Source organism: Phyllobates terribilis, unplaced genomic scaffold (genome assembly GCF_046119375.1).
Source record: "Phyllobates terribilis strain yellow unplaced genomic scaffold, ASM4611937v1 Scaffold_3__8_contigs__length_932513732, whole genome shotgun sequence".
NCBI lineage: Eukaryota > Metazoa > Chordata > Amphibia > Anura > Dendrobatidae > Phyllobates > Phyllobates terribilis.
In genome coordinates, this window is record NW_027362763.1 from 469,299,562 (window position 1) to 469,323,436 (window position 23,875).

General features: G+C 47.6%; 1 protein-coding gene across 3 annotated transcripts in view; it reads left to right on the forward strand.

Moving 5' to 3' along the window:
• Positions 1-23,875, forward strand: part of LOC141259599 (uncharacterized) — a 248,968-nt gene that overhangs the window by 15,171 nt on the left and 209,922 nt on the right. For all 3 annotated transcript variants that reach the window (XM_073675832.1, XM_073675830.1, XM_073675833.1), the window contains exons 6-9: positions 8,092-8,286; positions 9,347-9,476; positions 11,939-12,093; positions 14,128-14,280. In XM_073675832.1, the coding sequence (XP_073531933.1) occupies positions 8,092-8,286; positions 9,347-9,476; positions 11,939-12,093; positions 14,128-14,280 (633 nt within the window). The remainder of the gene's footprint in view (positions 1-8,091; positions 8,287-9,346; positions 9,477-11,938; positions 12,094-14,127; positions 14,281-23,875) is intronic.

The following is a 23,875-nucleotide window of genomic DNA, read 5'->3' on the forward strand; positions in this document are numbered from 1 at the left end:
GTTCCTATCTATGTTAACCATTACCTTACTATAACTAGCTACTTCCTGATCTACAGTGCCCTCCACTATACTTCCCATTCCTAACTATACAGTACTTATCACTCAAATCCTAAATTATATCCTATTCCTCAAACTATGCCTACATTCCATATAATACAATACAATATGAGAACATGTAGAACGAGCAAGAAAGCTTGTAAAAGAACTACAACATGACGTTTCAAGGATGGAGCGAGACTGCCATCTACTGGCCAGAGACAGTCAAGCGGAACCAAAATATACAAGGGAAGTTGCAGAGAGGGCAGATTCAGATGCTGGAACCGATCAGGTGACTTCCAGGAAGGAGTTCAGAGAGATAAGAGGCCAGCGCGCCAAACCTGAGGGGTCTTTGGCGCCAAGCAGCAGAGAGGAGCAGACGTGCTCCCTGCGTCCTGAGAAACCCCGCGTGACAGGCCAAATCCAGAGGCCTGAGAGGTGCTCCAGCCGGGCACCGGTAAAAGAGCTCCGGATCCCTCACAGTTGTGACCCGAGTGCTGTGCCTGCTGAGGATACTAGGAACCTGATCGCGGTGCTGAGTGAGTTCGCGGAACCCGACGTCGGCCGCCGACAGACGAGGCCTGGACCCCCCTATCCAAGGCTCGAGAGACTGCCTCCAACGGCCAAGCAGAGAGGAGCTGCATACGTGAGCAGGGCCGTCACTTCCACTGCTCACCCCCGGTACCGGGGACAATTGGGTTTAAGTACTCAGGTTGGGAGGGGAACGGTTGGGGCTAAAGTAGCACAACGTGATTTAATTGAATTTATCCGGAAAGAGACTCACGGCCTAGCGGGAATAACCGGTGACCCCCGCTAGGGCCAAATTCACGGTTAAAGAACTTGTGTGGTGTCTTTCATGCTTGAGGGCATCACCTTACTTTAAGAGACTGCGCCTTATTTTAAGAGACTGCGCCTTACTTTGAGAAATTTTGTATTTTTCTGATATTTCAAACCACTGTTCATTACCCTTGTTGCTAATCCCTTGTTTCAGTATACCTGTTGTATAAAACTGTTTACAAGCATCCCTGACTGTTCTCGCCTTGTGTCTCTGTGCGTTGCATTCCAGCACCTGCATTACATTTGGCGTAGTCGGCAGGATGCAACATTCAGACGCAGAGATGGCGGATCAGTCTGTGGCTGGGTCCGGCCGGAGCCATATACCCCTGGGGGCTATGCTCAGCCATCTTCCCAAGTTTACAGGGGATGGCATGTCACTTTGGGACTGGGCAGAAAGACTGAGAAGTATGCTACGTATGTATCCCCTTGACCCTCTAGCCCAGGCGGAGCTGGCCCTCCTAACCCTTGATGGAGAGGCCCGACAAACTGTGATGTACCGCCCACCTGGGGACCGTGACACCGTGGATAAAGTGATAAAAATTCTAGAGGACATGCACGGTGACACTACAGATTTGGGACACTTGCGCTTACGGTTGTTTCAGCGGGTCCAAGGGGAAAATGAGACAGTAAATCAGTATGTTAATGCATTACAGGAAGTGACGGCCCATATCACTAAGAAAACTCGAGATGGGAACCGAGGACTGGGACCATTGGATGAGGTGTTGCATGACCAACTGATTGCTTGCTTGAAAGACCCTTCCCTGAGGCAGATCCTGAAGGAGCGGCTGCGATTGAGCCCTGATATGGGCTTCCTGGAGGTAGGGGCTGAAGCTAGAGTCCTGGAGAGAGAAGTTCCTGTTCTCAAAGCCACAGATAGAAGTCATGAGGCAATTGCTCCTGGATTCACCAACCAAGAGCCTGATTGGGTACGGGAAATACGTCAGGAAATTCGAGACATTCGGGGTGAGCTGAATTCTATTAGGAAGACTCTTACTGCCCCCTTGCCGACGGACCGTACTGCTCAACGTGGATGGAGACCAGAACGAGAAAGACGTTCCTATCCGGCCCCAGCACGACATGTACCCGACCTATCGGCAGAACGAGGACCGGAGTGCTGGACCTGCGGAGGTAGGGGGCATATCTCCAAAGACTGTCCCAACCGAGAAAGGAGGAGGAGGGGACAGCCGTTAAACTAAAATGCCCCACGGTTGTGGAGCATACCGTGGGGTCTCGAGCTTCAGAGAGTAGAAGAGGGAGCTCTGAAGACATTGTCTCCGAGAGGCCCATTATCTGGGCTGAATTCAATGGGCAGCGGATCCGCTGTTTGATGGACACCGGGTCTCAAGTGACCACTATGCCTGAGACTTACTTCCAAAGTCACTTTCCTGAAGTCGCTCATTCCTGCCGGGAACCCACTGTCAAACTGGTGGCGGCTAATCATCTATCTATCCCAGTAGCGGGAGTAGTATGGATGTCCATGCGGGCATGTGGAAAGGACCTCGGTCGAAAAGGGATCATACTGACCACCGGGCCCGGAGGCGATGGGCCCATTGTAACCCTGGGCATGAATGTGCTGAAAGAAGTCGGACAGTTCCTGGCTGAGGGCTGTAGCAAAAACAACTGGACCCGCGCCACTCGAGACCCAGCTAACAAGAGAGTGTTCCAGCACCTCGTGCGGGTCAGTCAGATTCAAAAGTTGCCCACTACCTCCCAGTACCTTGGTAAGGTATCGATACCGCCCGAAGCCACAATGACACTGCCGGTGGGACAGACTGTACTCACTTTGCCGGTGCTGGCACATGTGTCCTTAGAGGGCGTGGACATTCAAGTTGAACCAATGAAGGGAGAAGAAGCGCCCTCTGGACTCCTGATTGCTCAAACTCTGGCCATCGTGCGGCACGGTCGAGTACCCGTGCGCTGCATCAATTTAAGTGGCACCAGTTTACAGTTGTTGCCCCGACAAGAGGTGGCGCGAGTGTGCGTAATGCCGGAGGCCCTTACTAGAGCTGACGCTATAGGGCTGGCACCTGTGGAAGGAAAACCATGGACCCTAGAGGTGTCCCTCAATAGCCAGGAACATGGAAGAGAACCGTTGGCTGGACGCCACCTCCTGGAAGAAATGGAAGCTAACCTGACTGAGTTTTCTGCTGGACAAGTAAGGCAGATCGAACAACTTCTACAGTGATATCAGGGAGTGTTTGCACAGCATGAAGATGATTTCGGGTGCACTCGGGACATTCAGCACGAAATACCCACCGGAAATACTGCTCCCATCCGAGAGAGATATCGGCAGATCCCGCCTCAAATGTACCAGGAGGTGAAAGAGCAGTTGGCTCACATGTTGCGGAATGGTGTGATCCGTGAAAGCCAGAGCCCCTGGGCGGCTCCGATCGTGCTGGTCCGAAAGAAGAACGGTACCCTGAGATTCTGCATAGACTATCGAAAGCTGAATGCCTGTACAGTACGGGACTCCTATCCACTCCCCCGAATCGAAGAGTCTCTATCTGCACTAGGAAGCGCCAAATTCTTCTCCTCCCTCGATCTGGCCAGTAGCTATTGGCAGGTCCCAGTAGCTGAGAAGGATCGTCCGAAGACCGCTTTTGTTCTCCCTATGGGCCTGTTTGAGTTCAATCGAATGACGTTCGGACTAACAAACGCGCCAGGAACCTTCCAACGGCTGATGGAGAGATGCTTGGGGGACCTCAACTTTGAAGCCACTTTAATATATCTGAACGATATAATTATCTATTCTGCAACGTTTGAGGATCATCTCCGCCGATTGGAACAAGTGTTAGAATGGCTACAAAGGCACGGCCTGAAAATTAAGCCTTGTAAGTGTCGTCTCTTCAAACGAGAAATTGAATATCTGGGGCACACTGTGTCCAGTGCAGGGGTGCACCCCACTGCGGAGAAAGTAGCTGCCGTGCAGAAGTGGCCCACGCCCGCCAATCTAAGGAAACTAAGGGCATTCCTGGGGCTTGCTGGATACTACCGCAGATTAATTAAAGACTTCGCTAAGATTGCGATCCCGCTCAATGAATTGCTGAGAGGAACAGCCGGGGGAGCCAAGCGGCAGCCCATTCAGTGGGGCCCACGACAAGAAGAGGCATTCCGAGCATTGAAAATGGCGCTAACAGATGCCTTGATTCTGGCCTACGCTGACTTTTCTCAGCCTTTCATGTTGTACACTGATGGAAGCTTGCATGGGCTGAGAGCAGTGCTGGCTCAAGTACAAGGAGGGAAAGAGCGAGTGATCGCGTATGCCAACAGGTCACTCCGAGATACGGAGAAGAATCCAGACAACTACAGTTCGTTTAAGCTGGAGCTACTGGCACTGGTGTGGGCCATGACCGAGAAATTTGCTGAGTACCTGTAAGGGTCAGAAGTGCAAGTGCGGACAGATAACAACCCTTTGGCCCACTTGGAGAACGCCAAACTGGGCGCGTTAGAACAGCGGTGGGTCGCAAGGATGTCCAAATTCCAGTATAAAATCGCCTATCGGTCCAAGGCCCTGAACACACATGCAGATGCCCTGTCCCGGGTCACTCAGGTGGGGCCGAAGAAGGACAGAGATGAGGAGCTCGAAGGCGACGAGATCCCGGATTTCAGCCAGTTCGCCACTGCTGTGGTCGACGCCCAAGAGACCAGAGAGGAGCCGAGGCCCACTCAGATTCTGGGCCGTTCAAGAGACGAATGGATACATCTGCAGCAATCCGACCCGGAGCTAGCAAAGTTGAGAGAATGGGTCGCCCTTAATCAGAGACCCGACCAGGAAACCAGAGCCGCTTCACTTCCAACTACTCTACAAATCCTAGGCCAGTGGGAGAGGCTCCTCCTGAAGGACGGCTTGCTATGCCGAAGAAGCCAGCTGCCTCGAGAGTTTGATGTTACCTGGCAAGTGGTAGTTCCAGGAGCGCTAGTAACACAGCTAGCCCAAGAAGCTCATAGAAGAGGTGCTCACTTCGGAGTAGAAAAGACCTTCCGGTGGTTGCAACGGCTGGTGTATTGGCCTCAACTGCGACAAGAAGTCGAGGGGGTCTGCCGAACATGTCGCCAGTGTGAGTTGAACAAGCCCCCGGAGCAAAGAGCTCCCATTCAGACCATCCGAACTTCTGCCCCCTTGGAAGTCTTGATGATTGACTACTTGATGGTAGGAACTTCATACAACGGTTATGGACACTGTTTAGTCATGACTGATCACTTCACCAAGTTTGCAGTAGTGACGCCCACTAAAGATTAGACGGCAGAAGCCGCAGCCAAGGCCATCTGTCAAGATTTCATCCAGATTTATGGGTGCCCGAAGCGAATACATTCTGACCAGAGGGCCTGCTTCCAAGGACGAGTGATGGATGAGCTATACCGCATCTATGGGATCGACCGTTCCCGGACAACGCCCTACCACCCGCAAGGGAACGGTGCATGCGAGCGCTTTAACCGAACCCTGTTGCAAATGTTGCGAACACTGGAAGCGGACAAAAAGATGAAGTGGCCCGAATTCGTGTCCGAGCTGGTGTGGGTGTATAATAATCGAGTTCATGCAACCACCGGCTACACCCCCTACATGTTGCTGTTTGGAAGAAGTGGCCGGGAAATCACCGAGCTGGAGCTAGACTCAGAAAACCCCGGTCCGGGCAGTAGCCCAAGTACCTGGATTCGAGAACACCAGCATCGACTCCATACCGTGAGAAAACTGGTTGCTCAGAAGTTTCAGGAAGTAGAGCATGCAGTTCGGCCCCCGACCACAGGTGGATCGCTTCAGCCAGGAGACCGAGTGCTGGTGAGGGCTAAACGATTTGGGAGTAAGCTGGACCATCGCTGGGAGGCAATACCATATCGGGTGGTGAAGAAGGTCCACCCAGACAACCCCGTCTACGAGGTTAGGCCAGAAGGGGGTGACGCCACGACATCCAGGGTGTTGCACCGTAATATGTTGCGACCTTGCTCCTCTGAAGCAGAAGTCTGTAATGGGGCTGGGCCCTCAGACATGTTGGCTGAAGTGCCACATACAGGAACCTTGGGGGATGAAGAAGGGTGGGCCACAATGCAGTTGGGCCCGTCAGAACCGTTGGTGCCACTCCCGAGTGGAAGTCAGAATGAGTCAGGAAATGATTTGCAATCCCCTGTAGTTGATTCCTCGGATCTCCCGGAGTCTCCTCCGCAAGAAGAGCCCCGCAGAACTGAGCGGGCTAATGGCGGCATTCCTCCTAACCGGTATGCTCAGGAAGAGTTTATCTGGTCTCGAATCCAACAGAAAACGCAGGAGTGTGCCCAACTCCTGTCTGAGCTTGCACTGCCTGGAAGGAGACATCAATTCTGCGAGGAGTCCACTCGCCCGAGGACTGGCGAGCAAAAAGGAGGGAGGAATGTAGAACGAGCAAGAAAGCTTGTAAAAGAACTACAACATGACGTTTCAAGGATGGAGCGAGACTGCCATCTACTGGCCAGAGACAGTCACGCGGAACCAAAATATACAAGGGAAGTTGCAGAGAGGGCAGATTCAGATGCTGGAACTGATCAGGTGACTTCCAGGAAGGAGTTCAGAGAGATGAGAGGCCAGCGCGCCAAACCTGAGGGGTTTTTGGCGCCAAGCAGCAGAGAGGAGCAGACGTGCTCCCTGCGTCCTGAGAAACCCCGCATGACAGGCCAAATCCAGAGGCCTGAGAGGTGCTCCAGCCGGGCACCGGTAAAAGAGCTCCGGATCCCTCACAGTTGTGACCCGAGTGCTGTGCCTGCTGAGGATACTAGGAACCTGATCGCGGTGCTGAGTGAGTTCGCGGAACCTGACGTCGGCCGCCGACAGACGAGGCCTGGACCCCCCTATCGAAGGCTCGAGAGAGTGCCTCCAACGGCCAAGCAGAGAGGAGCTGCATACGTGAGCAGGGCCGTCACTTCCACTGCTCACCCACGGTACCGGGGACAATTGGGTTTAAGTACTCAGGTTGGGAGGGGAACGGTTGGGGCTAAAGTAGCACAACGTGATTTAATTGAATTTATCCGGAAAGAGACTCACGGCCTAGCGGGAATAACCGGTGACCCCCGCTAGGGCCAAATTCACGGTTAAAGAACTTGTGTGGTGTCTCTCATGCTTGAGGGCATCACCTTACTTTAAGAGACTGCACCTTATTTTAAGAGACTGCGCCTTACTTTGAGAAATTTTGTATTTTTCTGATATTTCAAACCACTGTTCATTACCCTTGTTGCTAATCCCTTGTTTCAGTATACCTGTTGTATAAAACTGTTTACAAACATCTCTGACTGTTCTCGCCTTGTGTCTCTGTGCGTTGCATTCCGGCACCTGCATTACAAACACGTCATCCTTATTAATAAAGTAAACATGAGTCATCCACAACATTATTAGTTATAAAACCAGTATCAAAATATATACACATTCTGCAGCGTTATTCACATCTCCACAAGAAACGTACCCATTTTATTAAGGAGGAATGAAGTGCATGAATTGTCCCGGATATACCCTTACACTGGCAGCAAGATGGACTCTTCCCAAGCTTTGGCACAAGGAGGCCACAGATCCCTTCACATTGCTGTGGTCTTCGGTCTGGAGGAATGGAGAAAAATTAATTGGGGGTCCTTCTCCTTTTGCATTGCCTTTTTTCTGCCTTTTAGAATGCCTCATTTTTATGCTCTTTGGATGGAGAGCACGATCTTGCCTCTTAAATTTTTTTTAAAAAAGTGTTTGTAAAGGAGAACTTATCCTTTGTTGTATTTATTGTTACTCAAGCAGTTTCCTAATATTTTCAGTAAAGTGACTAAGATTTTACATAACTGTTTAAAGAGAACCTGTAGTGTCCAGAAATGCTATGTACCTTCAGATATAATCTGCAGGTAGATAGTGGTAAAATCCTGCCTGCGTGCCATCCTAGAGCAGCGGCAACAGGGAGGAAATGGACTTATATCCTCCCTGTGACCTCTCACTCCCAGTCATATGGGGGCTGCAGTGTGCAGCTACAGTCAACGCTCACTATACTGAGACAGTAACCTCTCCTATGTCTGGAAGCGAACGTCCACAAGGAGAATATACTGTAAATTTCTTACTTTAGCCGCTGCACCAGTAAAGCAGGTAGGCATGATATTAACGCTATTTAGCGAATCTGGACATAACAGGTTCCCTATATGCATAAACATTTCAGGTATATTTTCCAATTCACTAATATGCTGACTGTGACGACTACCAGTGTTAATTTTACTTTCAACCCACAGGAGAAAGTTGGATACATCATGCAGGAGCATGCTGATTCAGTGCAAAGAGCCCAGAGACTTTCAATAGCGAGAGAACGCTTGCTGACCGGACAAAAGAATTCTATTAATTTAGTTACTCAGGAGGACCTTATAATCTATATGCAGTGGTTTATTTGTCATCTGCATTCAGTGAAGCCCATCTACAACTACATAAGAGTACGTATCATCAGGATTAGTGTTGAGAGAATTTGTTCGGCATTTCAAATTCATGTTCGTGTTCGGTGTTCCGACATGTTTGCGCCAAAAAAATCGTCTCCAGCCATGAACATCCCTGATTTGCCATGCTGTCACGCAGAACCCCGAACATGAACCCGAATTTGAAATGCCGAACAAATTCGCTCAACACTAATCAGGACCAGCAAAACATTTGAAAATAGACAGATTTTAAAAGGAGATACCATAGAATTCCATTCTTGGCTCGTTTGGGAAACTGAGATCTGACATCAGCTTATGTCAATCACTTGACCTCAATGTCAATATGATACTACAGATGAAGATTAAGGCAAACTAATGCACCTTGGTCACATCTGAATTAATAGGCTTTGTTGTATTTCTGCTTAGGGCTAAATTCTCACAATGAGTTTTTGGCTTGCATTTGACGCTCCATATTTTCACTGCACAGAAAAAAACACAACGTTTTACAGTTCCAGCAAAGTGGATGGGATTTATAGAAATCTCATGCCCACTGTGCTTTTTTTTTTACACTGCGGTGTGTTTTTGAAATCCGCAACAAGTCAATTTCTCTCGCGGGTGCGCTGAGTTTTATGTGTAGATTTTCCCTATAGAACTGCATCAGATGCAGAAAATTTTCAGGTAAAAAACTTATGTGCGCTTTTAGTGCATTTCCACTGCGTAAGTGCACTAAAAACGCATGTAATCCACAGGTGATTATATCAATAAAGTTTTGGCAAAGCCAATTACCATAAAGTATCAAAGAAAAAGCAGCTTTATTTTAAAAGTGACCTACCAAAAAGACGCAGTGATAAAAACGCATGTAAAAATAATTCACTCAAAAACTATATGAAAAAACACAAGTAACCTAATTTAGGTGCAGAAAATTTGCAACATCAAAAACTCATTGTGGGAGTGTAGCATTGGCTTTTTTCACTTTATTGATCTCCACGCCTAGTAAAACCAATCAAAGCTTACATTTTGCACTCTTCCGACTGAAATAAATGAGGCTGATCCTACTTTTTACCTACTTATATATTTGTAGATTTTACAGTACTTGCCCATTTCTGATCGTGCTGTGAAAGTAATAGAAGAACAATTAAAAGATCGTGAAAATCACCCATCCATTGATGTTGGATGTATAACTTCTAGTGAAGGCCGTCCTGAAGAGACTGGTAAGAAATATGTCCTTTACAGACCCTTATGAACATTTTTACTCCTCTATATATACATATGATCCCTTTCTATCAATGTGTTCTTTTTAGTGAGAAGATGGGCATTGGAGACTGTGGTTTACATCATTGTGCTTCTTTTTATTTTTACAATAACTCATTTTGATATAATTTAGATTATGGTGGTAAATATCAAACATTTTACTGTTTAGAATCATGAATACATCTTTTCATATATACTTTACAGTACAGACCAAAAGTTTGGACACACCTTCTCATTTAAAGATTTTTCTGTATTTTCATGACTATGAAAATTGTACATTCACACTGAAGGCATCAAAACTATGAATTATCACATTTGGAATTATATACTTAACAAAAAAGTGGGAAACAACTGAAAATATGTCTTATATTCTAGGTTCTTCAAAGTAGCCACCTTTTGCTTTGATGACTGCTTTGCACACTCTTGGCATTCTCTTGATGAGCTTCAAGAAGTAGTCACGGGAAATGGTCTTCCAACAATCTTGAAGGAGTTCCCAGAGATGCTTAGCACTTGTTGGCCCTTTTGCCTTTACTCTGCGGTCCAGCTCACCCCAAACCATCTCAATTGGGTTCAGGTCTGGTGACTGTGGAGGCCAGGTTATCTGGCGTAGCACCCCATCACTCTCCTTCTTGGTCAAATAGCCCTTACACAGCCTGGAGGTGTGTTTGGGGTCATTGTCCTGTTGAAAAATAAATGATGGTCCAACCAAACGCAATCCGGATGGAATAGCATGCCGCTGCAAGATGCTGTGGCAGCCATGCTGGTTCAGTATGCCTTCAATTTTGAATAAATCCCTAACAGTGTCACCAGCAAAGCACTCCCACACCATCACACCTCCTCCTCCATGCTTCCCAGTGGGAACCAGGCATGTAGAGTCCATCAGTTCACCTCTTCTGCATCGCACAAAGACACGGTGGTTGGAACCAAAGACCTCAAATTTGGACTCATCAGACCAAAGCACAGATTTCCACTGGTCTAATATCCATTCCTTGTGTTCTTTAGCCCAAACAAGTCTCTTCTGCTTGTTGCCTGTCCTTAGCAGTGGTTTCCTAGCAGCTATTTTACCATGAAGGCTTGCTGCACAAAGTCTCCTCTTAACAGTTGTTGTAGAGATGTGTCTGCTGTTAGAACTCTGTGTGGCATTGACCTGGCGTCTAATCTGAGCTGCTGTTAACCTGCGATTTCTGAGGCTGGTGACTCGGATAAACTTATCCTCAGAAACAGAGGTGACTCTTGATCTTCCTTTCCTGGGGCGGTCCTCATGTGAGCCAGTTTCTTTGTAGCGCTTGATGGTTTTTGCAACTGCACTTGAGGACACTTTCAAAGTTTGCCCAATTTTTTGGACTGACTGACCTTCATTTCTTAAAGTAATGATGGCCACTCGCTTTTCTTTACTTAGCTGCTTTTTTCTTTCCATAATACAAATTTTAACAGTCTATTCAGTAGGACTATCTGCTGTGTATCCACCTGACTTCTGCACAACACAACTGATGGTCCCAACCCCATTTATAAGGCAAGAAATCCCACTTATTAACCCTGACAGGGCACACCTGTTAAGTGAAAACCATTTCCGGTGACTACCTCTTGAAGCTCATCAAGAGAATGCCAAGAGTGTGCAAAGCAGTCATCAAAGCAAAAGGTGGCTACTTTGAAGAACCTAGAATATAAGACATATTTTCAGTTGTTTCACACTTTTTTGCTAAGTATATAATTCCACATGTGTTAATCCATAGTTTTGATGCCTTCAGTGTGAATGTACAATTTTCAAAGTCCTGAAAATACAGAAAAATCTTTAAATGAGAAGGTGTGTCCAAACCTTTGGTCTGTACTGTATATCTAAAGCATATAACATTATTCCAACATTTCAAAGTCAGTTTGTATGCATGGTTCCGTCTCGTCACTTGACACAGTGTAGCATGGGTCATATACAGTGTCATTCTCAGCCCAATGTGCTGTAATATATGTAATATTTCCATTTATTACAACTTTTCTACCAATAAACAGTGAGCTACATTTATCAAGCAATTTACATAAGTTTTAGACATAAACTAAGTCTCAAAAAGCCAAACTTGCAAAAAGTCGCAAAGTGCATGTTCTTGAAATTTTTGGATTATGCTCGACAAAAGTTGAAAAAGTTGACGTGGAGCAGGGCCAACAACTTCTAGATGGATTCATTAAGTTTTATGCCAGAAATAAATAAACGAAAATGCAAGGTGTAGATATCATTTCTTGTCTTTACTGTAGGACAGTCTAAATATGCACCAAATGTTTTAAGTGGCATTTGACTTTTAATAAATTTGAGCCCAATATATTTTTTTTAATACTGGCATATAGAACACCAGTTTTAATAATTCTGTGACAGATCTTGTTCAAGCAGACAGAGACATTGCTAAAATGTGGGGTTTTTTTGTATTGTTTTTAGAATTACTTCAGCGGGAAGATTCTGAGTTACCTGAACACCTAACAGACACAGAGCAGATAAAACCAAATCTTCGTCAGTTGTTATCTACTTATAAGATAGAATATGATACAGAACAGCTTAAGAATACAGCCAATGAGATGGAGCTGCTAACACTGGTGGGTTATATGGTGGTTAATGATATTATGCGAGAAAATGCAGAACATTATTTTGCAGGCGCTGTCAGTATTTTTTTTTACTTATGGCCTATGTAAGCGCTATATAACTGAACTACTGGTGAAAATAATTAAAAACAAGGTATAGTTCAAAGAGGATTAAAATATAGAGTGGAACTAATAACAGGCATGCATCTTATGTATAATGATGGATGCATCTTTCTGTCCGAAGTCGGGATGGGTGGCACCAGTGAAGTGTGGTGACAGAGTCAGCGTATACCACACTACGGCGCCATTTTATTGAAGACACTGTGTGTGCGAATTCCCAGACACAGTACCTTCAACAGAATGGTGCCAGATATTGCAGGATGAGTACGCGTTGACTCCGGCACCATTTTATTGAAGAATTCTACTACAATGTCAACATAGCAGTGCGTACGCGCCGGCAGTCACCATTATCCCTATGGCCGGCGCGTGAACACTGCTATTTTGTCGTTGTAGTACATTACGTCAATAAAACGGAGACAAAGTCAGCACCTACGCATACTGCGATCTCATGCACCATTTTATTGAAGACACTGTATATGCAAAATTCGCAAATAGTGTTTCAAGAAATGGCGCCGGATGGCGCAGTATGCGCACACGCTGACTTCAGTACCAAAAATTATTGACATGCACCCAATAACACAGGTGGACCATTAGGCAATACAGGTATTATATAAACTGACTGATAGCAATGCCTCAGTAACCCCTGAAAAAGCTGATGTAAAACGTGCGTTGGGGTACTGGGCAGTGTGGTCTCTGTTTAATAATGGCACATGGTGGGTATGGTGGCTAATTTATGTACTATTATTCTATGGCCACCTATATAGGGGGTTGTCTCTCATAGCCTAATATTATATACATCTACTAGCTATTGAACCTGTTCTACGCCCGGGTGGCAATAATTTTTGTTGGTACATAAAATGACACAGGAATCAGCGTGTGCGCATACCGCGCTATCTGACCCCATTTTTTTGAAGACACTGTGCCTGCGAATCCGCATATATAGTGTCATCAATAAAATGGCGCAGTATGCACATGCGCTGACTCCAGCGCCATTTTATTGTAGTATTATACTACAACGGCAGGCGTGTGCTCCCTGCTATGTTGACGTTGTAGCAGAATTTTATATATAACGCTGGATGCGTCCTTCTGTCCAAAGCCGGGATGGGCGGCGCCTGCGCAGTGTGGTGCTGGAGTCAGCGTGTGTGCGCATACCACACAAAGGCACCATTTTATTGAAGACACTGTGTATGCAAATTCGCACACACAGTGTCTTAAAAAATTACGCCGGATAGCGCGGTATGTGCACGTGCTAACTCAGGCGCCATTTTATGTGTTAATAAAAATGCTCGCCACCTGGGCGTTGAACAGATTCAATAGCTAGTGACTGTATAACAGGTATGATGACCGGGCTCCATCATTAAAAATATGTATATTTTACTGAAATGATAAGGCATTTCAGAGAAAACATAGTTTGAACAGGGAGCTGGTGATTGAGATGTCAAGTCATTGCAGTGGGTCCTGCTGGCTTCCGACAGCACAGCTCTGCATGTCTGGCAGCCGGTCACCTCCTATATACTGTACACATGGAGAGCAGATTAACAAGCAGGTCAGTGCAACGCCGTCAGTACTCACCGCTCTTGAGTCGTCGTCTCAGTTACCTTGTTCCCGGGTCTCTGTTCAAAGTATGTTTTCTCTGAAATTTCCTACACGGTGACTTTGGCTATGACATAAGCCATGTGGCTAAAAAAATCGCTATATGCCGCTGCTACAACAGGTGAATGGGGTCTCATTGTAACCCCAAGCGTACTGCGACAAGCAAGTCACAAAAAGTCAGACCCTGTATTATGCGGCAATGTAGCTGTGAGCATAGCAATCTTTGGCCGCGTGATGTATGTCTCGACCTAGGCAGTCGTTGTGGAGCCCCAGTGTAAACCAATCAGAAAACCATTAGAATACCATGTTTAGCTGCTACTTTACCTATTTCTGCAGGTCTCTGCAAAGTTCCGAAGTACTTTTATTAAGCAAGAGACTATGAATACATTTCCATTGTATGATTCTGGAATGGAACCCAATGATGGCTGGGGATTTAGAGGTCCACATATGGCTTTTAAGAAAATCTCTAACTGGCTTCCATTTGTAAAGGTAAGCAAAATAAAAATAAATAGATTTTTCCTTTGCACAATGCACAAATACAATTTGTTTCTAAAAGACGACCTGTCACCAAGTTAAAGGTGGCCAGTTTTTGCTATTATTTTATTCCAGCTGCTCCCCTGAGTATTTTGTTTTGTTCTTTGTTTTTTCGTGTTCTGTTTGTTTTTTAAATCAGTCATATGGTTCCAGAGATATGGGCATTTTTATTTATGTTAATTTTTATGGTCTTTACCAAGGTCGAATTGCTGACATGACAGTAAAGCAGAGGAGACTAAAAGACGCAGCCCAGAGAATCCCATGAGCAACACCCCTTGGTAAACACCATAAAAATTAGCACTCAATAAAAAGACCCATATCTCTGGAACCTTATGGTGAATTTTAAAAAAAACAACTGAATACCCAGCAAAGCAATGGTAATAAAATAAGAGCAAAGACTAGATGCTTTTGACCTCGTTGTCAGCTGAAGTATCACTTTAAGGTTGTTCCTAAGAATTCTATCAAATCTCCTCTGATGAGGTGGATCTTCAAAGTCCTTAGTCTGGAAGAGGAAATTAGAATACAGCATGTGCTAATGACATTAATTCAGCGAGATGAAGTGCCCCAACCAACAGAGGTTCGATGGTAGCTGGAGGAATGGAGGCTGTAAATGACCACAGATAAGTCAGACACTCAGCTAAGTAACAGAGCTGAGCGAAACAACAGCAGAGGTGGATTCCACAGGAGACTCACTTGTGGTGATGTAGAAGAGAAGAGCCTAGTGGCATAGCAGAACTGGGTATGTCAGATGTTAGGAGGCACACCTTTAGTGATGTAGCAGATCCCAGAGGTTCTGCAGAGCTGGGTATGTCAGGACTGAGTATGTCATGAGACACACTTGTGGTGATTTAGCAGAGCCCAATGGTACAGCATAGCTGGCGTTATCAGATGTTAGAAAGCACCCCAGTAATGATTTAGCAGGGCCCAGAGGAACAGCAGACCTGAGTATGTCAGGAGACCCACTTGTAGTAGAGCCCCATGGGACGAAAGAGCTAGATATATCAGGAGGCACACTTTTGTTGATGCAGCAGAGATCAGTGAGAGGACAGCTGGGTTTGTAAGGAGATTCTCAAGTATTAATGTAGCAGAGCTCAGAATTACAGTGGTTATGGAAAGAATTCAGACCCCTTTAAATTTTTCACTATTTGTTCCATTGCAGCCATTTAGTAAATTCTAAAAAGTTCATTTTTTTTCTCATTAAAGTACACTCTGCACCCCATCTTGACTGAAAAAAAAACAGAAATGTAGAATTTTTTCCTAATTTATTAAAAAAGAAAAACTGAAATATCACATGATCATAAATATTCAGACCCTTTGCTCAGACACTCATATTTAAGTCACATGCTTTTCATTTCCATGTGATCCTCCTTTAGATGGTTCTACTCCTTTATTGGAGTCCAGCTGTTTTTAATTAAACTGATAGGACTTGATTTGGAAAGGCACACACCTGTCTATATAAGACCTCACAGCTCACAGTGCATGTCAGACCAAATGAGAATCATGAGCTCAAAGGAACTGCCCAAGGAGCTCAGAGACAGAATTGTGGCAAGGCACAGATCTGGCCAAGGTTACAAAAGAATTTCTGCATTACTCAAGGATCTTAAGAGCACAGTGGCCTCCATAATCCTTAAATGGAAGAAGTTTGGGACCACCAGAAGTCTTGCTAAACCTGGCCATCCAGCCAAACTGATCAATCATGGGAAAAGAGCCTTGGTGAGAGAGGTAAAGAAGAATACCAAGATCACTGTGGCTGAGCTCCAGAGATGCAATAGGGAGATGGGAGAAAGTTCCACGAAGTCAACTATCACTGCAGCCCTCCACCAGTCAGGCCTTCATGGCAGAGTGGCCCAACGGAAGCCTCTCCTCAGTGCAAGATATATGAAAGCCCGCATAGAGTTTGCTCAAAAACATATGAAGGACTCCCAGACTATGAGAAATAAGATTCTCTGGTCTGATGAGATGAAGATAGAACTTTTTGGTGATAATTCTAAGCGGTATGTGTGGAGAAAACCAGGCACTGCTCATCACCTGCCCAATACAATCCCAACAGTGAAACATGGTGGTGGCAGCATCATGCTATGGGGGTGTTTTTCAGCTGCAGAGACAGGACGACTGGTTGCCATTGAGGGAAACATGAATGTGGCCAAGTACAGAGATATCCTGGATGAAAACCTCTCTGGACCTCAGACTTAGCCGAAGGTTCACCTTCCATCAAGACAATGACCCTAAGCACACAGCTAAATTAACAAAGGAGTGGCTTCAGAACAACTCTGTGACCATTCTTCACCGGCTCAGCCAGAGCCCTGACCTAAACCCAATTGAGCATCTCTGGAGAGACCTGAAAATGGCTGTCCACCAATGTTCACCATCCAACCTGACGGAACTGGAGAGGATTTGCAAGGAAGAATGGCAGACGATCCCCAAATCCTGGTGTGAAACACTTGTTGCATCATTTCCAATAAGACTCGTGGCTGTACTAGCTCAAAAGGGTGCTTCTACTCAATACTGAGCAAAGGGTCTGAATACTTATGACCATGTGACATTTCTGTTTTTCTTTTTTAATAAATTTGCAAAAATTTCTACATTTCTGTTTTTTTTCAGTCAAGATGAGGTGCAGAGTGTACTTTAATGAGAAAAAAAAAGAACTTTTTAGAATTTACCAAATGGCTGTAATGAAATAGAGTGAAAAATTTAAAGGGGTCTGAATACTCTCTGTACCCACTGTATATCAGAGTCCAGAATAATAGTAGAGCTGCGTTTGTCAGGAGACATCACATGAGAAGAATGGAGAGATTGAGATATTTAGTAGAAGTGTGGATGCCAACTATCTGAATGCTGCTACCTGAAATAGGCTATAAAGTCTAGAAGTGTGACCTTTGAAGTGTATGACAGGTTACCATGGTAACACAATACGCACAAGAGCAGAGGAAGCTTGCTTCTGGGTAGGGGGAGATGGAGAGGGCAGAGCCTTAGCTTGGACAAGTGAGTAAAAGACTCACATCTTTTACACACTCACACACACACTCACACACATACAGATATGCTGTATATTAGTGTTAGGCCAGTGTCACACTACTGTACAGTATAACACGGCCGAGTGCTATGCGATGAAACATCACATAGCACTCGGCCCAGTGTTATACTATGGGGCAGCTCAGATCAGAGATTATTTTCTCGTGCCGATGCAGCATGAGAGAACAATGGCAGCATGCTGCAATTTGCAGCGAGACTCGATTCACTCGCACCCATATAAGTCTATGGGTGAGAGTGAAACATTGGACTGCACTCGGTTGTCAGCTCAGTGCAGTCCGATATACGGCAAATCAGGCCATGGAGGATATGGAGAAATTACTTTCTCCATCTCCTCCGCAGCAGTGCTGCGATTCTCTCACGTGAGAGGATCAGAGCACAGAGCACTAACATTCGGCTCATGCTCTCAGCAGACCCGGAGCCGGGGGTCATTAGCATATCACATGGGATGCCATACCCTGGTGGGATGCCAGCCTTAAGCAAAAAGATAGGCAGAACCTTGGTCCAGTGGCCATGTAAGCATTTTGTGGCCTCTGAATTTGAGCCCTATGAACTTCCTACTACCTGCCTCTCCTGATTAGTAGGCCTGACACAATGCAATGCTCGCGCAGTGCTGCAGCTTAGAAGGCCTACACATGAAAAGTTTTTACTAAGAAAGGATGCTCTAAAAGTAAAATCAGAGGCAAACTCACCTACCAGCAGGCTGCTCTGTTGGTCTGCATCATCTCCGGAAGTGATGCCTGCTGATCCACTGAAGCCTGTGATTGGGTGCAATAGTAAAGGGAGTAGATGAGCGTATCTTCACAGAAATATCCAATGATTCGCTTTTCTAGCCACTTGACCACTTCTGCCAATTCAAGACTTCAGAGGCTCTGTGACTTCTGAACAGAGAATGTATCGCTTCCAGAGCTTGCAGAGCAGCCTACGATGGATCCATGGGCTGCTAGTAGGTGAGTATGCCTCTGTTTTTCATTTTAGGAGAATCCATGTCTTATTTGTTTTGTATCTAACAACGCCTTTAATGACATCATGGAGACGCTGAGTATACCTACAGGTAGTAGGAGTTTCACAGAGCTCCAGTCTGGTGGCCATGCGGCGGCCATGAACTACCAATGTAGCCACTGTACCATAGTCCTGCAAATCACTTTGCTTGACTCTTATATATATTTTTATGTACTTTAACATTGGCACTGTAGACTTAGATTGCAAGAAAATCTCTATGCTCCAGCTATTATGTTACAGCTGGGGAAATGGGGGAAAACTGTGGCTTTTCACAACTGCAATTCCTAACAGCAAATAGTTGTAATGTTAATGTCAGTGCCCCTGGATGGTTCCACTTCCCCCTCCATGCAGGGACACCGACATACTTACCGCCGCGGCCTTGTTGTTACCTCCGAGTCACTTGGCATGTCCCTTGGCGTGCTCCCTGTTTCCTGGTCTAGTTCCCGGCAACGGGTCTAGTGTGCATGCGCTGTCCTGTTCTCTTCTTAAAGGGGCAGCGCGCACACCTGCTAAGATGCCCTCAGCCAATAGCTAGGAGGCATCTTGTTTAAAAGACACCCTAAAAGGTGCCAAAGCAATGAGTTGTTAGGTCCCCTGGTCCTGGTGTGGCCAGTGTCTTGAATTTGAATCCCTGGTTCCTACGTGGCCAGTCCTGAACCCGTAGTTCATGGTCCTAGTGCGGCTAGTGCCTGAACTTCGTCCCATGGTCCGTGTGCGGCCTGTACCTGAACCACTGGCCGAGACCTGTGTGTCTGATCGTTTGCCTATTCGAGTATTCCGGGTATCCGGACTGTCCTATCAGTCCCCGAATCAGCCCTGTCGCCGCCAAGACCTAGAAGTGGTACCTGACGGCTACCTGCAGCTCAAGCCTGACTCCACCATTAGGAGCTCCAGTGAACACCAGGTAGCTGCTTAGCTACACCCCTACTAGGTAAGCCCGGCCTCGTGGCATAGTGGGTCCACGAACCACATGCGCCACCTTTGTGAGTAACAATAGTAGAATCAGTGCAAATTTTTTCGCAAGTCCCACTCTATCGGCTACAACAGTGTCTGCTGCCTCTGGACAGGAGAGGAACTACCTCTTACCTGGCAGCATCCACAGTTCAATTTTTCATTAGCCAGCCTGACGAAACATCACATGTGTGTCATTCCATAACGATAACGTTGTGCCAGGCTGGTTAATCAAAAGAAGAGCTGCAGATGCCACCAGGTAAGAGGCGATACTCCATCTCCTGTCCAGCTGCCACAGACCACTGTTGAGTCACACTAACTTTAGTCGCTTGTGCTCTCCTGCAGTTCCACACCTCACCTCTCTTTTGTAATATTGAAAGAGAGGACTGTAGCGTCGGTGTCTCTGGCTCCTGCCGGGCAGAGACGCCGTTCCCCTCACCGCTGCGGTCCTGGTCCGGCGTCCTCCAGCTCCCCTGCTGCTGCTGTTGCGCGCACTGCGCTCAGCTTCCTGGGCACCGTGCTTAGGGCGCGCGCGCTCCCTCCATCTTAAAGGCCGGAGGACCACTCCTATATAAAGCACCTCCTCCAAAATGGAGGTGCCTGTGCAAGGTTGTTGTTTGTGTGCTAACACTCTCCTCAGCCCTCAGGTTCCAGTACCTGCCAGCCTGTCTGTTAGCCATGCCCGCCAGCCAGTCTATCTGCCGTGCCCGCCTGCCTGTCTACCCGGATCACCTGACAGGCCCCCTGCCGTGTCCGCCTGCCTGTCTACCCGGGTCACCGGTCAGGCCACCTGCCGTGTCCACCTGCTTGCCTACCTGGATCACCTGTCTGGCTACCTGCCGAGCCCGCCTGCCTGCCTACCCGGATCACCCGTCAAGCTACCTGCCGTGCTCATTCGCTGTACCAGTCAGCTTCAGCTATCTGACCCGTGGGAGTCTCCTGCTCTCACACAAGGTCGGTCCCAGAGTGGCACCTGGTCCACCTGCCCGGTCCCTCCCTGGTTCACGGAGTCGATTAAGCCACCGTGTGGCCAGGGTCTGTCCGAGTTGGCACTTAGTTATGCCCCTCTGGTCCCTCCTTGCATCTCAGATCAGAGGTTCCACCACCCGGACCCGTAGCAGTTTGCACAGGCCATGGAACAAGGTGGCCCCCAGGCTCCTTCGCTCTCAGACCTGTACCAAGAGGTCTCTCGCCAGAGATCTCAACAGGATACTATCCTGTCCTATCTGTGGACAGTCAACTCCAGCCTGGACGCGCTGTCCACCCCGCCTGTGTCCGTCTCTAACCGAGCGGCACCCGCTCCGGCGGCACCTCAACCCAGTGGCGATGTGGCACCCGGCTTTAGACCCCGGATCTCTGCGCCTCCACATTTTGGTGGTGACCCCATTCTATGTCGGGGCTTCATAAATCAGTGCACGCTGCACTTTGAACTCCTGGCACACCAGCTCATCTTCGACCGGGCCAAAGTGGCGTTCATCATGTCTCACCTCACTGGAGAGCCGTTGGCGTGGCTTAACCCTCTGTGGGAGAGAGGGGATCCCCTGGTGTCCGATCTTCAGGCTTTCCTCGCTGCCTTCCGGAAGGTCCGGACAAAAATCTTCTACTGCCTCCTCACTTCTCCGTCTCCACCAAGGGAGTCTCACTGTGGGCCAGTATGCCCTGCATTTCCGAACCCTCGCATCTGAACTTGCTTGGAACAATGAGGCCCTGGTGTCCACCTTTTGGGAGGGCCTTTCCGGACGGATCAAGGATGAGCTAGACGGTCGTGACATACCACCCTCCCTGGACGACCTGGTGTCATTAGCTACCCGGATTGACATCCGTTTCCTGGAACGCGCTAAGGAGATGACCCGTGAGAGGAGACCTCCACGTCTTGCTCCCATCTTCCAAAGTCCAGTCTCGTAACCTGCACTCCCCCGGGTGTCTTCTCCAGAACCAATGCAAATTGACCAAGCCAGGATGGTCAAGTCTCGCCAGTAGACCCGTCGTGCCGTGGGGAGTTGCTTCTATTGTGGCAATATAGAGCATCAGATCCGCTCTTGCCCGGTGAGACCGGGAAACTCCAGTGTCTAGGACCGCTCGGAGAGGTCGTCCTAGACAATAGTTCTTCCTCTCTGCCCTTGACTCTGTCCGTTTCCGTTACCAGTGGTGAGACCCGCTTCTTCGAGACTGCCCATCTGGATTCCGGAGCTGCTGGGAATCTCATTCAACAAGCCATTGTGGAGCATTTTCAGATTCCTACCATACGTTTGGCGGATCCTTTAGCAGTTTCCTCTGTGGATGGAAAACTTCTCCCTTGAAATATCTTGTTGGTCACTGAGTCGCTAACTCTTCAGATGGGAATGCTGCACTCGGAGAAGATCTCCTTTTATGTACTGTCCGATCTCTCTCATCTCATCTTGCTTGGCCTGCCTTGGTTACAGAGACATGAGCCCGTCCTAAATTGGAGCTCGGGAGAGGTGCTCCGTTGGGGGCAGGAATGCCCTAAGTCCTGTCTGGTTCCAGTTCATCCTGCTCGACCCCCGTCTAATCCGGCTAACCTACCTGGCTTGCCTGCACCCTACTGGTCCTATGCGGACGTTTTTGAGAAAAAGGAGGCAGAGACACTACCACCTCATAGGCCGTATGATTGCCCCATCGACCTAATACCTGGTGCTTCACCTGCTCACAGGCGAATCTACCCCTTGTTGCTGGCCGAAACCCGTGCCATGTCTGAATATATTGAAGAAAATCTTGCTAGGGGATTTATCCAGAAATCCACCTCTCCGGCTGGAGCAGGATTCTTCTTCGTCAAGAAGAAGGACGGCTCTCTTCGTCCTTGTATCGACTATAGGGGTCTAAACCAGGTTACCATCAAGAATAAGAACCCCCTGCCTCTCATCTCTGAGCTGTTTGACTGCTTAAAAGGCTCCAAGGTCTTCACTAAGCTCGACCCGCGTGGGGCGTACAATCTGGTCCGGATCCGCCAGGGAGACGAATGGAAGACGGCATTCAACACCCAGGATGGTCACTACGAGTCCCGCGTGATGCCCTTCGGTAGCTGCAATGCTCCAGCCGTCTTCCCGGAGTTGGTAAACGATATCTTTCGAGATCTCCTGTATTCCTGTGTGGTGGTGTACCTGGACGATATCTTGGTGTTCTCCCCTGATCTGTATTCTCACCGGAGGGATGTTCGTCAGGTACTGCTAAGGCTCAGGAGAAATCGCCTTTATGCCAAGTACGAGAAATGCCTCTTTGAGTAGACCTCCCTGCCATTTCTGGGGTATATCATCTCGGAGACCGGACTGCGGAAGGATCCCGAGAAGGTGTCTGCCGTCTTAAATTGGCCTCGACCTGAGGGGTTGAAGGCCATTCAGCGGTTTCTGGGATTTGCTAACTATTACCGCCTCTTCATTCCTTATTTCTCCTCCCGGACAGCTCCCATCTCTGCTCTTACCCGTAAGGGAGCAAATCCCAGGGAGTGGTCTCCCGAGGCAGAGAAGGCCTTTATCTCTCTTAAACAAGCCTTCTCCTCCGCTCCTGTGCTACACCGTCCTGATGACAATAAACAGTTCTTCCTGGAGGTTGATGCCTCTTCCTCCTGAGCTGGAGCAGTGCTCACCCAGAAATCCTCGTCCGGGCGAATGGTGACCTGCGGCTTCTTCTCCAAACTCTTCTCTCAGGCCAAGCGTAATTACTCCATAGGAGATCGTGAACTGCTGGCCATCAAATTAGCGCTGGAGGAGTGGCGCTACTTGCTTGAGGGGGCTCTGCACCCAGTGGTCATCTACACTGACCGTAAAAACCTTGTGTATTTGCAGACCGCCCAGAGACTAAACCCGTGTCAGGCCAGATGGTCTTTGTTCTTTGCTTGATTCTGCTTCAACCTCCATTACCGCCCAACAGACAAAAACATTAAAGCCAACGCTCTATCCCGCTCTTTTCTGTCTTCCGACCTGGAGGTGGAGCCTCTGCACATCATTGATCCCTCCAGAATAATAACTGTTGCTCCGTTTGACCTGTCTCATCTTCTCCCTGGTAAGACCTTTGTAGCGGCTCAGGATCGGAAGAGGGTCTTACTCTGGGGCCATTTGTCCATTTGTCTTCCAGAGGAAGACACTTCTGCTCATTACCCGACACTATTGGTGGCCCACCCGGAGCAAAGATGTTGCAGATTTTGTGTCACAGCTTGTTCCTCTTGTGACCGTAACAAGATACCCAGGCACCTTCCAACCGGTCATCTCCTTCCTCTTCCTGTGCCTTCTGCTCCGTGGCAACATATTGCAATGGATTTCATCACTTATCTTCCTGTATCAGCCGGTTGTACTGTCATTTGGGCGCTTCTCCAAGATGGCTTCATTCCTCTGCCTGGTCTTCCGTCTGCACCTGTGCTGGCTAAGGATTTTATCCGTCACATCTTCCGTCTCCACAGCTTACCCCTCCACATTGTCTCTGACCGAGGAGTTAAGTTCACTTCTCGCTTTTGGAGAGCCACGTGTAAGCTGCTGGATATCTCTTTGGATTTCTCTTCTGCCTACCATCCTCAGTCCAATGGTCAAGTGGAAGGTATCAATCAGATCCATGTGAG